The sequence below is a fragment of the Phasianus colchicus genome, chromosome Z (genome assembly GCF_987193195.1).
Source record: "Phasianus colchicus chromosome Z, bPhaCol1.hap1.1, whole genome shotgun sequence".
NCBI lineage: Eukaryota > Metazoa > Chordata > Aves > Galliformes > Phasianidae > Phasianus > Phasianus colchicus.
The window spans coordinates 57,263,892-57,284,404 of record NC_143476.1 but is presented as its reverse complement, the minus strand read 5'-3'; the positions used below and the strand labels follow the sequence as shown (position 1 = coordinate 57,284,404).

Genomic DNA, 20,513 nt, shown 5'->3' with positions numbered 1-20,513 from the left:
AGTATAATAATAAACCTTGCTTTTCACAGCAACAGCACAGTGCAAAAGGGACAGCCTGAAGTTGCGCTTCTTAGAACAATTGCTCAACTTTCTGCGCAGAAAGTGAACCGTCTCTGTTACGGGGCCAATGCACCACCTAGTGGCTCTGCAGGTTAACTGAGCGTACGGCTCACAGTACGTCTGGGCGCTGTCATTTGTTAGCTCGTATGGGCTGTCGACATTTTGCAGGAACAACTCGTCAGCTTCAATTCCTTCTAAGGATGCTCGTTTCCGGGGAGAAAAAAAAACCTTCGTGAGCCGGAGCACCTTAAGAAAACAAGGAAATAAACAGAAATATGTGGGTTATTTATTGGCTATTTGTAAGGTGACTTACAAACTCAGAACACTTTTGGAAAAAAAAACCTGTTTCTTCCCCTTTTTTTGTCACCTCAAAGTGTTAGGCCTTTCTGAAACTTCAGTATAATCAGTGAATGTTAGGCTTTAAACAATTTTCCTATTGGCACTATTGGGTATAAAAAGCCCCATGAAAAATAGTAAATATTTTTCTCCAAATGAGACTATAACATGCTTTGCACGGACTTTTGTATGTAGAACCTCCCTAGTTTTGTTCAGGAGTTTTTATACTTGAAATCAAAAAGCCACTACTTTTGAATTAAAAAGCACACAGCTTGTCAAAGCTCTGGATCAATCAAGGTGTTGTGCATATATCTAACTTTTCCCCATCTTCCTTGGATTTTTTTTTTTTTAAATAGAAATTATCTACTGCAAGATATGTGGTGGTGCAGTGTGAATGTTAATTGCAGGGCAACAGTATAAATGGGACGTGGATGTGTTCAGTGCTTAGCGTTCCCAGTAGCCTGATGAACAGTGCTATTGTCCTTGATCTCTTCAGTTCTGAAATAGCACTGGACTCTAGTTCAGATTTCAGTCTGGAGAGTGTTTGGAGTGTCGGTAACAAAGAGGTGTGGAAGCAAATGCAAGTTCTGCAACCTCAAAACCTTTTGCCCCATCTATTAGCTGGGCAAAACTTTCCAAGTATGGGAAAGTTTTCTTGTTTCACGTGCTGGTTTTGGTATGAAGCTTTCCTTTGATAGACAAGGAGGAAGTCTTTGTGCGTGCTTCCTTTGCCAGTGTTTCAGTGGGAAGGCTATTGACTTGAAGTTCAGAGACCTGAACTACTCTGCAGCTGGCTAGATTTGGGTTCAGATCATTTTGAAGAAGGAGTAAAGCAGAATCCATAATGAAGTATTGCTGAGCACACTGTAAAGTAATGGCCATGGGCATTGCTGTCATACTGGCTTCAGACTGTTCCTGAAAGCAATAATGTCAAAAAACTTTACACCATCAGTAAAAATTCTTTATTTGATATTTTCAAAAGTTTTCATGCAACTTAAGTAGAGATTGCTCTTTGAATGCCTGGAATGGGCTTGTGGTACACATATGGTGTTTGCCAGTGCTTTTGCAGACAGAATTTACAAACTATAACAAATGAATAGTGTAACTTTTCAATAAAATATGAGTAAGAAAAGCTTTTCAAGTCATCACTTCTGCATGAAAAATCAGTTTTGTTTCACAGAATCACAAAATGGCTTCAGTGGGAAGGAGAATCTATGGGTCCATCTGGTCCAAGCTCATCGCTCAAGCAGGACATCCAGAGTAGGCTGCCCAGGACCATGTCCTTCTAAAAATCTCCAGGGAGGAGGCTGCAGCCTCTGGGCAGACTGTGCCAGTGCTCCCTTTCATGCATGGTGGAAAAAGTATTTCCAGATGTTTGGAGGGAACTTCTTGTGGTTTAGTTTGTGCCCGTTGCCTCTTGTCTGTGCATTGAGCTCTACTGAGAACAGCATGACTTCGTCCCCTTTGGACCCTCTTTTCAGGTATTTATACACACTCATATGTAAGATCTCTCCTGAGCATCCTCTTCTCCAGGCTGAATAGTCCCAGTCTGTGGGTTTTTCACACTGATACTTGCTTATCTTTTGTGAAAACCTTCAGGATGGAAACCTGTGAGGTAGGCATAGAAAGCAGTAAAAGGAGAGTCTTGCAGGAGCAGGATGGTCCTCTTTTGGCTTGAAGTTGTGGAAATAAGCATGTCATGTTTCAGCACAGAATCTTGAAGGCTGTTTTGCACAATGTGAGACCTTTTGCTTTATTAACCATGACATTAATATTAAAGTTAACACTCTGTATGCTCATGAGCTGTAAAAAAACCTTCTAAATATATATGACAACAGTACTCAACTGTTCACCCAAATCTTATCGAATACCATCTCAGGGAGGGAAAAAGTTAAAGTTTAGGATATAAGGGAAAATGTCTTGATAAGGAAGCCTAGTGGAGAAGGAAAAGGAAGCAGGGAAGAATATGTAAAAGAGACAGGAGAGAAGAGAGATGAGAAGTTGCCACCTTCTGCTGAGTCAGCAACTTCACCAGTTTTCTGTCATCAGCGTATTTACTGAGGGTGCGTCCTGCCTGATTCTCCAGATCATTATTTAAAGTGTTAAATAGAACAAGACCCAGTATTGACCCCTGGGGTACTCTGCTTGTTACTGGCCTCTAGCTGCTGACCACTGTCCTCTGGGTCCAGCTGTTAACCATTTTCTGATCATTTTACTCATCCAGCCAGTATTTCAGCAACTTCTCTGTGAGTATCTTAAGGGGATGGTTTTTGTACAATACTGTTCAGTGTATCAAATCTGAGGAAGAAGTGATTAGAAAATTTATGCTTGCACTGGGCTTATGCAGTCAGGTTTTGGTAGCAGGTGGGCTGCTGGGATGGCAGAGCCCAGCAGCTGTTTCTTGTTATATCAGAGCCAGCTTCAGCTTCTCTAAAAGGGACTGCTGCTGGACAGAGCTGAGCCATAAGTGATGCTGATTATACCTCAGAGATAACATATTTGAGAGGGGCTAAAACACTGCACCAGACACAGTGAGAAAAAGGAGTAAGTAAATGCAAGAGAAACAGCCCTGCAAGCACTATGGTCAGTGCAAAAGGAGCTGCATGTGCAGATCAGAAGCTCCCTGAAGCCCAGAAGGGGCCCATGAAGGAGCAGGCTTTCCTCCAGTAGCCTGTGGGCACCATGCAGAGCAGATCTCCATGTGCAGCCATGGAGGAGCCTATGATATGGCAGTGGAAAAGGCCTGAAGGAGGCCGGAGCCCCTGCAGGAGAAGCCCTGGGCTGAAGCTGCAGCCCATGGAGAGGAGCCCACGGTAGGGCAGGATGGCCGGAGGGACCCGTGCTGGAGAAATCCACCCCTGAAGGGTGAGCCCTGTGGTACAGAGCCATGTTGGAGCAGTGCTTGGAAGCCCACTCAGGGTCACTTTGGGAAGGATGGCATCCTGTGGGAGGGATTCTGCATAGAGCGGGGAAAGGGAGTGACCATGAAGGAGCAACAGCAACAAACACTGTGATCTGACTGCAGCCCCGATTGCCTGTTTTCCTGCACAGCCTGGAATGAGGTACGAGAGGGTGGGGTTGGGGAGGGAGAGGTTTTTGTTTGCTTTTAGTTATTACTGCTTTAATCTTCCAGTATGTTTTGTCCATGACAATAATTGGTGAGTGACCTCCTTATTCTTAATTTTGAGCCTTTTTTCATTATATTTTATCCCCCCATTTGTTTGCTGAGGGAGAGTGAGATAGTGTCCATCATCAGCACAATGCTTCCTTTGTATCTTTTTAAAGAATTCTTTTTAGATAACCCTTATCTTAAGATTATAACACCTAAATGCATTTTTGTGAAAATATTCCTCATAAGAAATCTAATAATGCACGTGTTTTGTGCACTTCACTTGTTTGCAAGAGAAGTTACTATACGCTGTTGCAAAGTATGTTTTTGTAACACACACAACAGGAGACTTTACATCCTGAAACCCAGAGGCAGGACCTGAGGAGAAATGAGGCAGATTAGGAATTAAATTGATTGGATATTAGGTTGGGTATTAGGAAAAACTTCTGATCCAAAACAGTGATAACTGATTGACATATGCTGCCAAGGTTATCACTGTCACTGGAGGTGTTCCAGAAAAGGGTACAGATGTGGCACTGAGGGACATGGTTAGTAGGCATAGGTGGTAGGTGAATGGTTGGAATAGATAGATGATCTTAGAGATCTTTTCCAGCTTTGGTGATACCACAATTCTGTTAATAGTCTTTAACTGGAAAGAAAAGAATTGTTGCACTGCTTCTTTCCACATGAAATAATTTTTCTTTAAAGAATGTCACTTCAGCGCTGAACTGTAGGTATTCTGTCATGTATAGTAAGTGATGGGGGTTGCTTTTTTTTTTTTTTTTAAAGCTCCTGCGTCCTGATGATAGCAGCCATCTTAATTTTACTCCAATGTGAAAGTAGAACTGATAATCCTGAATACAGACTATCTTTTAATGTGGAGTTGTCCATTTTGTGTATTTCTTTTTCATGACTAGGGGAAAAAAAGAGTTTGTGCCTTGATGAAGAGCAGTTGAGAGTTACTCCAAGTGGTTATTGTTTCCAAATCATCTTCTATCATTTATCTTACTTAACATGAGAACTTACTGTTATAAAGTGGCTGTTTTCATGTAATGGCTTGGGTTGGAGGGGCTTTAAATATCATTAATTCCATGCCCCCTGCCATGGGCAGGGCTGCCGCTCACCAGCTCAGGCTGCCAGGGCACGATCCAGCCTGGCCTTGAAGATCTCCAGGGATGGGGCAATACGGCTTCTCTGAGCAACTGCTCTGATAGCTTTATTATAAAAGACATATGGATAAATAGTGTTTCTCATCCTTCTAGATTCCGATCATAGGTCTTCCTTACCATATGCAGGTATTTGATGAGAATAACTAAGTTGGAGTCTTCTTACATCAAAGTGGCTTGAGTGACATCCTTACTGCATGGGGAAAAGCATGATGAAAATGCTGTTTCTTTTCAGACTTTGTGGTGATTTGTTCACTGTGGTAACTACAAACATTTGGTAGGCTCTGGATACACTGTTTATGTTACATGATTCTTTTTGTAATAATCTTTTATAATCCATAGCCTTTGAGGCCAGGTATGCTGCAAATATATCGAAGCAGCTGTGATATGTCACTCCCTGTCTGCTCTTATCACACACTGTTACCAGAACGTTGTGAAATTCTGAAGTCACTCTGCAGAATTTTCTGGAAGTTCTCCTTCTCTTCTAACACTGATATTTTTTAGGACAGGTCGTCTTGGTTAGTTTTTAGTTTATTTGTCCCTGCAGGACTCACAAACTCTTCACTGTCTAAACAGACAGGCAAACCAAGGCATTGTTTGCTGCTTGGAATTGAATGCTTTTTTTTTTCTTCTTCTTTTTTTCTCCTCTCTCCCAAAAGGAACTTCAATTTAAAATGTATATTGTTATAAATGTCAGGTGGCTGTGAAATGTCATATGTTTATGCTTGCATTTGTAATCTTATGCTGAGTGTGTAGTTAGGCTTTAGTTATTCTCCTTTAGTCTTTGCAAAGAGTCATGGAGGTAAAGGCAAAATAGAGTGCTGGCTATGTAATTAAATGCAGGTATCGTGGATCTGCTTGGCCAATGGTTCTAAAAAAAATAATAATAAAAAAAAATTAAGACTACCTTTCCATCTCACTTAGAAAAGTTAAATTGAAGAATTCTTATCCTCCAGAAATTGTTTTCTCCCAAAATGAAATGCAAATGCAAGAGGCTGCAGCTTTCTCTTAACTCACTGGTCGCTTGAAAGCTGCTGCTGTGATTGTGCAAGAAAAATTTCTTATACTTCTGGTGATATTTCTAGACTACTACATTTTTATTTATTCTCATGTTGCTAGAGAAAATCCATCTGCTTTCTCCTTTTCCTTTAGAGGAGAGAACAGACCAAAACCAAAGAAGAAAGGCTGTTATAAAGATTTCGACTTATGGCAAATGTTTTGCCATTTTTCTTTACCACATTTTCCCTGTCTGGAAATGGGGATGTTTGTTTGATGCTACTTTTTAAATTCAGAGTTTAGAGTGCTGTGGAAGCTTTGTCAGGGCAGTGAGGAGAACAGGAGAGCAAGGACAGGGAGATAGGCATCTCCACTACATCTTTACATTTGTTTCTTCTTACTGACACTTTTCTTCAAATAAATAGACAAAAATGTGGTTTTAGAAGTGTTGAATGCGAGTCTGTTCTACAGAATGATTATTTTCTTTTAGAGATATTAATGAAGATTTTGACCAGGCTCCAGTGCCAAGTCCTCCATCCACGCAGGTGCTCTGGCAGCAGAGGCCCACCCAGAGGCTGCTGAACAGCGCAAACCTGTGTGTGATCTACTTCTGCTGCCTAGCGCAAGGAATTACCAAAGACTGGCAGGATACCCTTGAATCACAGGATGTAGAATTCAGTCTTGTGAGGGAAAAACCTTAAGCTCTAGGTTTCTCAATTGGATGTCATTCACCTTGAGTAGTTAGAATACCCACCTGGAGAAGAAATGCAACTTGTGGATGGGGTTTTTCACTTAGTGTTGCGTAGTGCACTGTGTGTTGGTGTGTGTTCCTGTCTGTTTCACATTTTAAACAGCCTGTGAGACTTGCATGAAGTCTGGGGGAGAACTCTGGTCACGTTTTTAAGTTCATCCTTTGTATGCAGTAGATGGAACTGATAGCTTGACATATTTTCCAGTAAAGTAATCTTTCGAGCTCTATGATCAGCTTATTACGACAATTTTACTTCCTGCTCTATCAGACATCTAATATCTGCTACTCATGGTTATCAGCAAGTTGTTTCTCTTTCTATTTTTGACTTGCTAGAGTCATATCCCCGGGATATTTTTAAATGTAAGTTCTGGAAGTGTTTAAATGTAATTATACATGTGCAGGTGAAGGAATTACTCTCATGCTTACAGTTACTTCTGCCTGAGGACTTCCTGGGTCCAGCAGTTAAATTGTTGAGACTTGATAGAGGCTGTTAAACACAATTTAAAATGCGCAAAATAATGGAGTCAAGTGGTAATTCTTGCTATAAGGTGTTATGACCAGAAGGTAACTTTCAAGTAAGCTTCATTGTGCTTCTCTGTGCCTTTGTCTTTAAAGTTGCTAGTACCCTGTTTCTTTAAAGTTTCAGATAATGTTCGTGATGGGAGGGAACCAAAATGTGCTTGTAAAAAGAGTAGCTTGCTATGTTTTCATCTGTTTCTGACACTTAAAATAACAGCTATTCCTATTATTTTTAAAATCAAGGGGGTAGTCTTTTTTTTTTCTTTCTTTCCCTGGGGCCTCTTGCAGCGAGAGTTGCTAAAACTCTGAGTAGATTTCCCTGCTGTGGTTTTGATGCATTTCTGTGTGAAACGAATGGCAGGATTTGTTCTAGTATGTAGGCCACTATTGTATTAGAATTACATAACCATGTGGAGTGGTAGAAACAGATGAAAAGACCAGGATGCACGGCGTCCCCGAACAGACCATATCCCGTGACAATGAAGACAGCGCAAGCTCTGCAGAGAATGTGGTCACATGCAGTCAAAAAGTTGAGGATTTTAAGGGGACACGTGAGTTGCTTTTTGTTGCATATTGCTCTGGGTCTTTCCTCCCTCCCCTGCGTGCCTTGTGTCTCCTTCCCCCCTCCAGCTCACTTTCACAGCCCGATGACTGTGGTGGCAGGTCTTCTGGTGGTGGTTTTCTGAAAGAAGCTGCCTGGGGCCATCTCTCAGTTGCAAGTAATTGCATAAATCGCAGATGACTGTCGGTGGGAGTTGCTCTTTGTAGCTCACAGATGATTTTAGTACTCTGAATTGTTTCCTGCCACGGATTCTGTGAAGTGGTCTGTACTGGGCATGTTGAAAGCGCCTATCGTTTCGGTGTTCAGAATTAGGCAGATTTAAGCAAATCCTGACTGCAGTGTTCTCATTAGAAATTGACTGACTTTAGTCACTAATGAATTTGGACTAGCTAATGACAATTTGCACTTCCTGCAGCTATCCTGTAGCTATCCTGCTATCTGTGTAAAACCTTGCAAAACAGTTAGTAGCAGTTACTGGAGGTGAAATTTTCACTGTTTTGCCTGCCTTTCTTTCTCCAGTGTTTCTGTGTGCGATTTTGCATTGAAATGGCAATCATACAAGGGATGTTCAGGCTGTTCAGATCCTTTCTTGTTTCCCTAGAGATAAAGAGCGAAGAAATTGGCTAGGGTGATGGGAGATTTTTGTAACCTATCACTTGATGCAGACAGAGGACAGTCGTGTCATTAGGTGTGGAATATAGGAATTTTGTTATTCTGGTGGAGACATTTAACCATAGTTTTGGAAGTCCTTGGCTGGTGATTTTTAGCATTTGTAGTCTCTTCCTTCCTTTTAGTCTTCCCCAGTAAACTGTCAGTATCAGTTAGTATCGTGGCAATGGCATGCAGCAGTATTTTTTTTTTATAATGTTAAAGGGATTATTGCTGAGAGATTTGAGGGAGTACAGATGTGTTTTTTGCCTTGCAGGCTTCCAAGGTGACCATTCAGTTCTCTGAACTGTGTTGCAGAGCCTGAATGGCTTTATCAGTATGGCATAGCTGGTCCTGCTGTCGTGGTAATTATGTTGCACAAAATCAGCTTTGCAAGTACATAATGTACTTTCCTTTACTAATATGGTATACAGCAACTGGGAGTCAGTTTCCCAAGGACCAGTTTCTGAAAACATATTAATTACAAATTTAAAAGTGAATTATTTAAGTGTCTTCTGTTTAATGATTACTAACAGTTTCAGGCTAAAAATTCCCTTGCCTTCCCCTCCCCCAGATTTACACAGGAGGTATGTGAAGACCATAAGTGATATTTTAAGTATCATTTTCTGGGCACAGATGAGATGACATTGCTGGCTTGGCATCCTACAGGATCATAACTTTAGTATCTGTAGGCACTAGTTTCTTTTCCTTTCCTATTGTTCGTTTTTATGACCAGATATCACGAGACTTGCTTTTCAGAGCAAATACTTATCTATGTTAGTTTTGTATATATTTGCTACATGATGCATCTCTTGTCTCAGGTGCAAGGTTTTACTACACAATTCACTAGAGCCATCGTTTTAGTGAAGAAAATTCCTATAAGCTCAGGTTTTTTTCTACCCATAGATCCTCTCCCAGTATCTTTACTCTCCTTTACTTAGCCCCTTTGCTGCAGCATTGCATTTAACAAGCAGTCATTTCTCAGACCATCCTTTTACAGATAGAATATCAGAAGGCTCAATATTAGAGCTGCTGGAAGAGCAGGGTCTGTGTGCTACCCTCTGCCCATAAGGGCAGTCTGCCTGCTTATTTTTGTTTGAACAGAGCCGGTCTCAGCAGTGTGTTGGGCTGGTAAGTAACATTGGTAAGGACTGCAGGCAGTGTAAATTGAATTTAAATGATGTTCTTGCCACGTACATACGTTGTTTGGGCTTGTATGAAGTAAGAGAGATAGAAAAGATTTTCCATCTACCTGTCCACAAAATCTGAACTTGACTGTGTGTCCTTTAAATGTTACCAATTATTTGATCCCTTTTCGTTTCTAAAATTTTCTTCAGTGAAGCTGACTGTAATTTAAATGACACTGCAGCCTTTCTTCAGCACTGACAGCAGAGTTTGAAGATACCATATAGAAAAGTAGGACAGTAATGGTATAACTTATAAGGGTCAGTAGTAGCTAAACTATCAATTTTCATACATGCCAGACAAGCAAGTGTCAAACAGCACTTCTGTTTCTCATAGCAGCTAAAAAAAAGCATGTAGATAAGGAGATTTTTTTCTTTTTTTTAGCCTACAAGAGATCTCTGTGTGAGGGAATTTGTGTCGTGAGATGGTTCTCTGTCAACTTGCTGAAGGATTAGGCATGTAAATTGCTAACATGAGAATATCAGAGAAAATAATTTCACCATATGCTTCAGCAGAGTAACTGTCTGGCAATAGACACATACATTTTAATAGGAAGTTACAAATGCCACTTATTCTAGACAAGTAGAAGATTAGGAGTACTCACCTGTGTTAAATTCAATTTAAGCCATTCTCTGGACAGATGTGCTAAATGTGTTTTTAGTTAGATTCCTAGAAACTGGATAGTGTCCATTTTGGAGGAGAAAAGTAATGCTGCACATGTAGTGTTGTTTGTTGCTTCCTGATAAGAATATCAGGAGTATCGAGCATATTCCTTCAGGATTGCTGAGCAGAACTTAAGCTTCATTCTACTTCGTGGTGTTTGAAACTTTCACTGGAAGAATACATCGTGGGGTTCTCTGCATTTGAGAAACAGCATCCATGGCTTGCCAAATTGCTACTGACTGCCCAAAAACATTTGTTCTGGAAAAATGAGGGATGCTTTACAGCACAGGCATATCCATTGTGTATCACATCTTGTCCATTTTTTTGGGCTAGTGCTGTCACTGCTAATTCCTCTAAAGCCTTGCAAAGTCAAAACTGAGCTTCTAATATGGCTTCTGCTTCCTCAGGAAGCTCATATCTTACCAAGAGAAACGTCTACTTTTAGCAGTAAAAACAAATAAAACTGTGACTTCGGTATGCATGCACATTCTCATGAAGAACCTGAATTTTTCTTTTGCAAATGAAGGCTCTGTGTTTTGAATCGAAAAGTTTTTAGTGTCAAATACCGTGGTTTGTTTTTTTCTCCTCATTTCAAGGCCAGGCAGTGAAGGAGCTAGCTATATGATGCACCACTACTGAGTAGTTATTTTGTATTTTATTTTAAGTTGGAAAGATTTCAGGTTATAACATGTAAGGTAAACAGACCTATTCAGGATCAGTTTATATTGGAAATGTGGAGAGTAAAAAAAAAATAAGGAAAAATAGACATCTGAGAAGTGTCATAGAAATGGATATACTAGTGCTACGTAGAGATACACTGTTTTTCTGTAAAATAAAATTTTATCTGGAGAATCGAAATATTCGATTTATAACTCAGTGGATTTAGCATTTTGCCAAATCCATGTGAACAAGAAGGATCTGAAGGCTCACTGGTTTTTAAGATCTCAGTTTCAACTACTGATCTTGTGATATATTGGAATGGAGAGATACTCAGTTTGCGTTCTTTGAATCAGGGTTATACCATGGTAGTGTGATTTGAATTAGTTTCTTATGCTAAATGAAGCTTTTCTGAAAATTAGAATGAACTGTTGTATCAGTGAAATTTGAAGGAATTCTATCAAATGGAACCTTCAGATATTTTTTTTCCAATTTTAAATAAATAAATGAAATGCATGTGTTTCGTACTAATTATACCAAATGCTTATAATAAATATATTATGTTTAATCTGTGTTTTAATGGGGTATTTCACAGTCTAGGTAGTTGTATGCTTTTTGTTTTGCTAATTGGTTTCTGTGTGCAACAGGCCCCAGGCATGGAAGAGCTGATATGGGAACAGTACACTGTGACCTTACAAAAGGTGAGTGCCTGTTAATATTTTTTGGCTTTCGGATATACTAGTACTGCTGATACCGATATGTTTCACAATAAATGTTATTAGCATATCTGAGCCCAGAGTATGATTAATGTGTTGTACGAATTAGATATGTTTTCCATTTCAAAGCTTAATTGCTAGTTACTCATACTATAATGTGACTCATTAATGTTAAAAATAAATTAAATTAACTGCTTAAGTGCTATATTTACTTCTATTTAGCCTTTGTAATAGCAGTCTAATGTACTACACAACAGCCACATAGGAAAATTCATCACTGAATAACCTTAAAAGCAAAGCAGATGGCTTTATTATGCAGTTGTGATTAATGTTCAAGCTTTGTAAGTATCACTGAACACATTTCCACTGATTTGTTTGTATATACTTTCAACCAGTGTGGAATTTAGTTGTAAAGTACTTCATCTAAATTTCTAAAATGTGCAAGCTACAAGCGTTGCTTTAACGTTCAAGAAAAGCTGAAGTTAGATTGGTATGTTGCAAGCCCTTTTGAGTTAAACAAAGTCTGTCTCTTGCTTGTGAGTTCTGTGAGGGCTAAGCCACCACAGTACAATACAGGATATGTTGCTTGACAGTGTTGGTAGTCTTCCCAGCTGTTTTGGTGATCTGTGTTCAGTGAGCAGGCTGTACTATGGTATTAGTGTTTTTCATATGTCCTACATTGAAATGAACTCAATGACCTGAGGTAAAACAGTCGCCTCACCTACAGAACTGGTTTTATGGGGGAATTTCTGAGATGGATTGCTTTCCATGTTGCGGACATGGACAGGTGAAACACTGCAGAAGATCGTAGTTCTTGAAATTCTCACCTTTTCAGGTATTGACTTCCCTGCAAATGTGCATTAAATCTTTAATTCAGAGATAGCTGTTTATCACTTGAGCAGTGTGAGCCATGGACTTACTGTTTCAGACACTACCATTGAGTTCTACAATTAAGTTCTTTATTGTTTTGCTTGAAGCACCAATCTACTTCCTGTAAAGCTAAGATGCAGTAAAAGTGAAGCTTTATTATTTCCTTGAAGAAATAATCTCTTAATATTGACTTTAATGGAGTGTAAGCTGGCATATGATTAAATACACATGCAGAGTGGTAGAAGTACCACTTTAATCTGGTGAATTATTTCATGTGTAACTTAATTAAAATTTTAAAATGTTCCTGTGGCATAACTTGTGTATACGTATATACATATTTGTTTTAAGGACTAGAAGGTCTTTATTGTAGCTAGTAGCATTCAACCCGTGTTTTAAATAAAATGTATGGTTTTGTGCACATGTTCTTGTCTGCATTTAAATTATGCTAACACTTCAGGTTTAGTGTTACAGGCATGATTCCTTTACATCTTGTTAAGTACTTCTTTGACTTTTTTGAATGCCAGAGTTGAGCAGTTACAGATCTGACATTTCTATGAGAGCAGGTTCGACTTAAATTGCTTATTTAAAATACTTGATAATGAGAGAGTATAAAATTCATAAGTACTTTGGCTTGCTTTTTCTAATCTTGTTTAGCCTGGTTGAGGAGTAAATAAGTAATGAAAGACTAGATAGCGGCTAATAAAGATGACATAATAGAAATGCTGGTCTGATTTCCTAAGCATCACTAACAAAATAGAGCCATATATCCAACAGTAACTTTGGCATGAACACCTAGTGGGATGGTGTAATAAATTGTAGGCTAAATTAGTGAATAGTCTGTTTAATTAATAGCCGTTGCAGGATTGAATTTTAACAAATGTAGGTGCTGGGTTCTGCATGTGGGTCAGGGCATCACTGGAGTATATGTACAGACTACAAGATTAGAGAGAAGCCCTGCACAGAGCCTGCTGGAGTTCAAGAATCTCTTGGAGAATGCTCTTGGAAATGTGGCCTGAATTTTGGGTGATCCTGTGTGGAGCCAGGATTTGAACTCAGTGTCCTTCCAAGTGTTCTACGTAGACTGAGAATTTGGAACATGGGAACATATTACCTTGCGACGGATTGATATTTTTTTTTTTTAATGTTTGTTTGTTTGTTTGTTTGTTTGTTTTATTCTTTTTTAAATCTAGAAGTATTGTGTGTTTCTGCAACTGTTCATGCAACTATTGGATTTGGAATAATTAATAGAGTGCTATCATGAGAATATTCACGTTACTCTTATTTCTATCAAAATTCTTGCTGGAAGCATTGAGTTTTGTTGTATTTGTTTTTATTTCCAAGGATTCAAAACGAGGATTTGGGATTGCAGTTTCTGGTGGCAGAGATAACCCACATTTTGAAAATGGTGAAACCTCAATAGTCATTTCAGATGTTCTCCCAGGTGGCCCAGCAGATGGATTACTTCAGTAAGCAATTTTTTTATTTCTTTGTCTGACATATTTTTAGGAGCATGGCTACAGAATAATTAAAACCTTCAGAGAGTTGTGGTTAATGTCTTGGTGATTTAGTCCTACTGAGATTTGATAATTTCTTGAAGACCTAAATGACTGTTTTAAATGGAAACAAAAACCGAAACAAAATAATACCTGGGGTTGTTCTTCTTCACTGTTTTCTAAGAAAATAAATTTCAGTAGTGTTGAAAAGCTTTTATTGCCACCTGTATCTCCTTTAGGATTGTATGTCTTCTAAAGAAACAACAGAAATACTTAGCATCTCAAAACATTCATCCTGTTCTTCTTCCAGGAAATGTACTTCCACGAAATGTACTTCCTTATCAGTTATTAGTTTTCATGAGAATGGCCTAAGTCAGGTCACCTAATGGAGAGTCTCAACCCTTAAGGTACTGGAAATGATAACAGGAGAGGGAAGAGAAACAGAATTGTGTGCTAAATATTATTTTGAAAGAAATAAACGCACTCCAGTGTCCTTTAGATTACATCTTCCTCGGTGAGACATTTACCGTATTTTTAAATCTATAGGCTGACATAAACAGTTTCCAGTCCACAGCTGATTGGATTTTCATCCTAGAATATCTGATGAATTTCAGAAGAACGATGATGTTGCACAGTAATTCAAAAGAGAATGTTCTGGCCATTTTGTCAAACAGAAATCTGGCAAGATAATGGAAAGGCTCTCGCATAGGAGTGGGTATTGAAGGACTAGATGAGTACTGCAGAACAGAAAATGGCATATTTTTCAGTAAAAGGAATTGGAAAGGTATGAAAAGAGGCACAGAAGTCATTCAGGAGTTAGAGAAAATGCTCTACAAATGGAAGCTTAAAGTACATAATCTTCTTATTTAAAAAGAAGATTGTGATGTGACTTGATTACATGGAAAATAATTGGTACTAAGAATTTCTTTTATCTAGCTGAAAAAAAGGTAGAGTAGCCAATACTTCTTTGGACTGATGCTTTGTAAGGTTACTAGCTGAGTAAACACCAGAAAAAACTAATATGTGGAGTTGTGAATTTTTTTTATCTCCTGCACTTTGTAGGTTTGAAATGCCTTTTGAGAAGATATGTTTTTAATTTATCATGTGTTATGGATTTGTTTCCTGTGGGTGGCCAAGTGCTAATGCTCCCTGACACACATAGGAAGTTTGAAAAGTTGTTGAATTTATAATCTCTTTTGACCTGAGCCTTTCTTTTTGTTTTGCTTTGTTTTTGGTTTTTGCCTTGTTTGTTTGTTTTGTTTTGTTTTTCTGGGGGAGGTCAGTTTGGTGTGGTTTTCACTGGTCTTGTTCTTCCAGAATAGACAGGGTTTGAATGCCAGTCTTTCAGAAGATTGTGCAAGAGTAGGTTTTTTTGTTTAGATTTGCATGAATACTATTGCATGCATGAATTTGAATCTCTCTTGAAATTTGCATGCTGCTGTGAAAAAGAAGCTACCACTAGGTGTGAAAGATGATGAGTTATGAAAAACTTAATAAATAAATGATAGTAAGTTTGATTGTTATCTTGAATATTCTTAAAACAAAAGAAATTAAAAAAAAAAAAAAAAATCTGCCTTGAAGTTACGGTAGTTAACTGAAGCAGGACATAATAATACACATACAAAATTATGCTATTCTACCGAAACTAATTATCATACATACTGAAAGCTTCTTGTAGCAATCTCAGGTGTTATAGTGTCTGTCTAACAAGTACTGTTTTTAAGAAAAAATTCTTGGTAAGGTGAATGAAATCCTTTGGTCCATCTTTCTCCTCATTTCTAGGGGAGGGGAAGGGAGGGAGGTTTTCTTCTGGTGTTTTTATGAAGACTTCTCTTAAATACTTTTCTCTCTTTCTCCCATCTTTTTCAGAGAAAATGATCGCGTGGTGATAGTTAATGGGACCCCAATGGAAAATGTTCCACATTCTTTTGCAGTACAGCAGCTTAGGAAAAGTGGAAAAGTGGCCACCATTGTAAGTGCAGTATGAATATATTCACTCTACAGTGGTATATGGCTGTGTGATTGGTTAATCAAGATTTTGGTTTTCTTACATGAAATGATCTACAAATGTGTAAAGCAAAGCAAGCCTTTGGCCAGTAGAATGTACAAGTAAATAAACAATATTTTTGTTTTAGTTTATACAGGTGAAGCAAATGGAAGTTAACTTTGTGACACTGTTATTTATCTTACTGAAAAACTGGGAATAAAATTTGTCTTCAGTCTTTAGTTTTACTAATGAGTGCTTGTTGGACAAAATAAAATAATATGAAGAAAATGATGTCCAGCATTCATTGAATTTGCTTTTCAGACTGGCTCTCTTTGGGAGATGCACCTACTGTTGTTTTAAAGGGGCTGTCACATTTGCAGTAGCATACTTATTGCAGAGCTGAAATATATGGTTACTGATGTGTTTTTTGTGGTTCTTTTGTGTGTGTGTGTGTGTGTGTGTGTGTGTGTTTATTTTGGTTCTTCTGATTTTTATACTTCCAATTAGTAAATATTTCTTTTGCACATCTAAATAATCTCATGTGCTTGTTTTTCTGTGAACTTCAGTTGTCATAAGTACAGCACTACAGTATTTCAGAGTTTTGAGGTTCTGCAGCTCTGATCAAAGCGTGAAGAATTTTCATTTGTCAAATGTCAATTTCTGACTGTTGGAGTTGCTTTCTTTGTTTCATATTGCACTGAATAGGTTGTGAAAAGACCACGGAAAGTGCAGGCTGCTGCTTTGAGGAGAAGCCCTTCCCTTGACTATGAGGACAGAGCTTTAGATGTAATGGATGACCATGCAGAATTTGATGGCAAAAGCGCTCGAAGTGGTTACAGTGAAAGAAGCTGGCGTAGTGGCAATGGAGGGCGCAGTCAAAGTTGGGGAAACAGCCTGGATCAGAGCTATAGAGATGATCAAGACAGAGAGCAGAGCCGAAGCAGAGATCGTAGTAGGGAATGTAGCTACAGCCGTGATCGAAGTCGTGGTAGGAGCATTGACAGGAGCTTGGATCAAGACTATGGCAGAGATCGGAGCAGGGGAAGAAGCGTTGACAGGGATGGTGGCTATGGACAGGACTACAGAAGAGACTACAGTCCAGCCAGTTACAGACATGGATCTCAACCTGATCCCAGATACGTGAGGGAGATGAGGAGCCTAAGTCGAGACAGGCTTCATTCTCGTAGTCCTTCACCTGAAACACACCATCAGCATGAGTACCTAGGACCACAGGATCAGAATGGACCCATCAGTGTTCTCTTAACAAAAGGCAAACATAATGAAGGTAGGTGTGGGAGGGGAGGGGTTGACTTTGATGTAACATGTTTTTCTGGAAACTTAAATATTTTCTGGGTACTTAAATATTCTCTGTTTTAGAATTTAGATAGAGCTTTTTCACTGGTTGTTTAAGTTGTTCTTTTCTTCTCTCAGTTTGCTCTCAGATGTTTTTGGTGTTTGTTTTTTTTTTTTTTCCCCCAGCACTTTGGACTTTGCCTTTGTACAAATAACTGTTCACCCAGATCATTTGAGTCTTTTTGAGCCTCTGTGTCCTTTAGTTTTCTGTTTTCTCCTCCCTATTCTTCTAAATGTGGTTTGAAGCATGGATATGATCATGACTGAGATTACACTTGTCATATCCATAAAATGGGTAGTTACAATGAGTGAAGGGTAGACTCTGCTGTTAATGGTGCATTTAATTTTATTATGCTGAAGGAAATAAGTGGTTCCAAGAATTGTTTGATTCTAAATACTTCAGAATGTAATTAATGGATGCTGAAACAGCAACAACTGAAATAGCCGCCTTTTTCTGTCAAGCACTGGAGTGTGTAGATAAAAGCCAAAAGTGGGATCTTTTAATGCGCAGTGAAATAAAGACTCTTGTAAAACCTATCTGAGATTAGATAATGCAAATTTTCTGGTTGTTTGTTTGCTTGTTGGAGGTTGTGTTGTTGTTTTAAATTTAAAATGTGCCTATTGTGAGAATTTTCTTCCTATATAAGCTTTGTATGCAGAAATCACTCATTTTGGCTCTGGTGAGGATCATTTTCCCTCCTTCTTGTTCTTCCCATGCATGTAATGTTTCTACTTCTACATATAATGCAGATAGTTATCCAAATAAGGATATCAGATGACTTTAAGAAGTTTTATATGTAGCCAGCATTTCCTTAATACTTCCTGCCACTCATATATATACACTCTGCGGTTTCTCTTAAGTGTGGTTTCTGTCTTCTTATGCTCAAAGACATGCTTTTTATAAAATCAGTGTTAACTTTTGTGCATTTTTCTCCCCTTTGCCCAAAACAAAGGAGACAACTTACTAGGTTGTTATAGATAGGAAAGGGCCCCCATAAAGCAAACAGTAAAAGAACTAGCTCTTCTCTTAGTCTTGTTGACACTTTCCCATGCCTTTCTATACCATACAAACTATGATGCAGAGAGAATGTAGTCCACTGTGTTTATGAGCATGTCCAGAACAAAGGTGTCATTTCACTTTTGAAGGTGCAGGCTAGTGGTTTGTCTGTGATTGTTTTCAGACCTGTTTATACAGGTGTGACAGCACTGAAATAGAAGCATCTGAGCTTAAGTTTGTATACTTGGTTCCCATTTCTTATTTTTCTCATAGTGTAAGGCTGCTCGTATACAACATTATTTAAAAAAATGTATGTATTCTTGCTTATTATCTAAGCTACAATGGGTTATTTTTCTGATTCTAGAATATGGTCTCCGACTTGGAAGTCAGATCTTCATAAAAGAAATGACCAGTACTGGCCTAGCAACCAAAGATGGCAACCTTCATGAAGGGGATATCATTCTTAAGGTGTGTTGTGGTTAAACTACTAGCAGTGTAGCAAGTACTTGTTAAAGATGATTTATCTGGGGAATGTCATGTTATAGTGAAATTCAGTGTTGAACTTCAGTGCAATATGGATTTTTATTATTTACTTGATACCTTTTTTATATCCAGATCAATGGTACAGTGACAGAAAACATGTCTTTAGCTGATGCCCGAAAGTTGATTGAGAAGTCTCGGGGAAAGCTCCAGCTGGTTGTCCTCAGGGACAGAAAGCAGACCCTGCTCAACATTCCTTCATTGAATGACAGTGACTCAGAAATGGATGGTGAGGTTTAATTTGGATGAAAATTTCTTCTTTCTGCACAGAGATAAATTGGATCTTATAGTGTTTTGCAGTGGTACAGTAGCACTAGGTTTTGAAACACAAAACAAGCAAAAAACTGCACACACAACTAAATACTAGCTAAATAAGCATCAAGCCAACTTCCTTTTAGGTGAAAGAAGAATTCTGTAGTAATCACATGATTACATATTGGGCAGAGGCAGAGACAGAAAAAGTAGTAATGGTCAGGCAAAATAACGGTCAATGTTGCTTACTTCCTGTACCAAACAAGTTGGTTACTTTAATAAAAGGCTTTAATAGTAAAATCATGTGGAGTGAACTGATCTCTCCTTCTGAGGACATTAACATTCATTACAGAATTCATTAGAAAAGCGTTCAGGACAAGGATATGAAGTCTCCAGGAGAAATGGTTTCAATTTCCAGTATCTTCACAAGTGATCTCTGACAGTGCATGAGCTGTATCTCACAATATGATCTCACTTTGGGATGGCCTCAGGATGTCTGGGGGAGTAGGATGTTACATTACTTGGTGCAAGATATTTGTTTCTCATATATCAGCATAGTCCGTACAGTGCTTCATAGGTTTTACTGTCATGACAGAAATGTAGCTCAAATCTGAAGGCTACTGTTTTGTCACTGAGAAGCAGTAATGAGGATGGTTAATGTAGTTTTCCTTTTCTCAGCAGAACTGAAATGAATGCTAGCTAATCTAGGAGTGGTATGGTGATAATAGTTGTGTGTTGCATGTTTCCCAAAAGTTGTGTGAAAACTTCTTGAAGTATTTTTGAGTGGAGAGAGGGGAAGCACTAAAAAGCATACAGCACCTATGGAACTCTAGTCAAATCCAAACACCATACTTGGAAGGGAAATAGACTTGAAGATTCTACATATATGTGAAAGTTTTTGTAAACAAATGTGGTAATTATATGTACAGACAGTATAGGTGTTTTTTGGTTTATTGCTGTGTTTATAGATATTTCTCTTTTCATTTATATTTTTTTTTGTTTGTTTCTGTAGATATTTCTGAAATAGAGTCAAACAGATCATTCTCCCCTCAAGATGACAGATTACATCATTCTGATCTGGATTCACATTCATCCAATGAAAAGCTGAAAGATAAAACAAAGTAAGAAGTGTTGTTTTCTAGTATTTTGCTTATCAAGGCAATGCTTAAAATACATGCACTAACAGTTAACTGTTTTTACTGCATTCTTTCATTTTTTTGTGCTCAATTTAGTTCAAAAGATGATCCATCCAACAGGATGTCCAGGATGGGAGCAATGCCTACGCCATTTAAATCAACTGGTGATATTGCTACAACTGCTGTCACTGTTGTAGATGCAGACAAAGAACCAAAGTACCAAGATGATGTAGCAGGTCAGAGCTTCCCATTATAATTTTTTTCCCCATTTTTTTTTTCCTTCTCCTGACTACAAAAAGTCTGTTTCCCTCAGTCACATCCACAAGTCTAGCATAGTCTTCCTGTTAATCACATCCTTGTTTGCAAAAGAGATCTGTCTTTGCTTTGTGGTATAGAGAAAGAGGAAATATCTGAGATTACCTGAAGGTAGTGGTCCATTGGAATTACTATCGCAAAAAGCATTTGCTTTTCTAGATGCTACCTAGTAGCCTCGTAGCCTAAGTAGACAAGAAGAGCT

At 38.5% G+C, this 20,513-nt stretch overlaps 1 protein-coding gene across 10 annotated transcripts in view; it reads left to right on the top strand.

The window, feature by feature from the left end:
* Positions 1 to 20,513, top strand: part of TJP2 (tight junction protein 2) — a 64,992-nt gene that overhangs the window by 29,055 nt on the left and 15,424 nt on the right. For 9 of the 10 annotated variants that reach the window (XM_031608783.2, XM_090130641.1, XM_031608784.2 and 6 more), the window contains 8 exons: positions 11,300 to 11,353; positions 13,580 to 13,704; positions 15,601 to 15,703; positions 16,424 to 17,003; positions 18,433 to 18,536; positions 18,684 to 18,837; positions 19,873 to 19,981; positions 20,093 to 20,232. In XM_031608783.2, coding sequence (XP_031464643.2) covers positions 11,309 to 11,353; positions 13,580 to 13,704; positions 15,601 to 15,703; positions 16,424 to 17,003; positions 18,433 to 18,536; positions 18,684 to 18,837; positions 19,873 to 19,981; positions 20,093 to 20,232 — 1,360 coding nt within the window. In that variant the 5' untranslated portion in view covers positions 11,300 to 11,308. Of the gene's footprint in view, positions 1 to 7,330; positions 7,489 to 11,299; positions 11,354 to 13,579; positions 13,705 to 15,600; positions 15,704 to 16,423; positions 17,004 to 18,432; positions 18,537 to 18,683; positions 18,838 to 19,872; positions 19,982 to 20,092; positions 20,233 to 20,513 lie in introns of those variants that run through there. The other variant, XM_031608789.2, reaches the window with a different exon arrangement.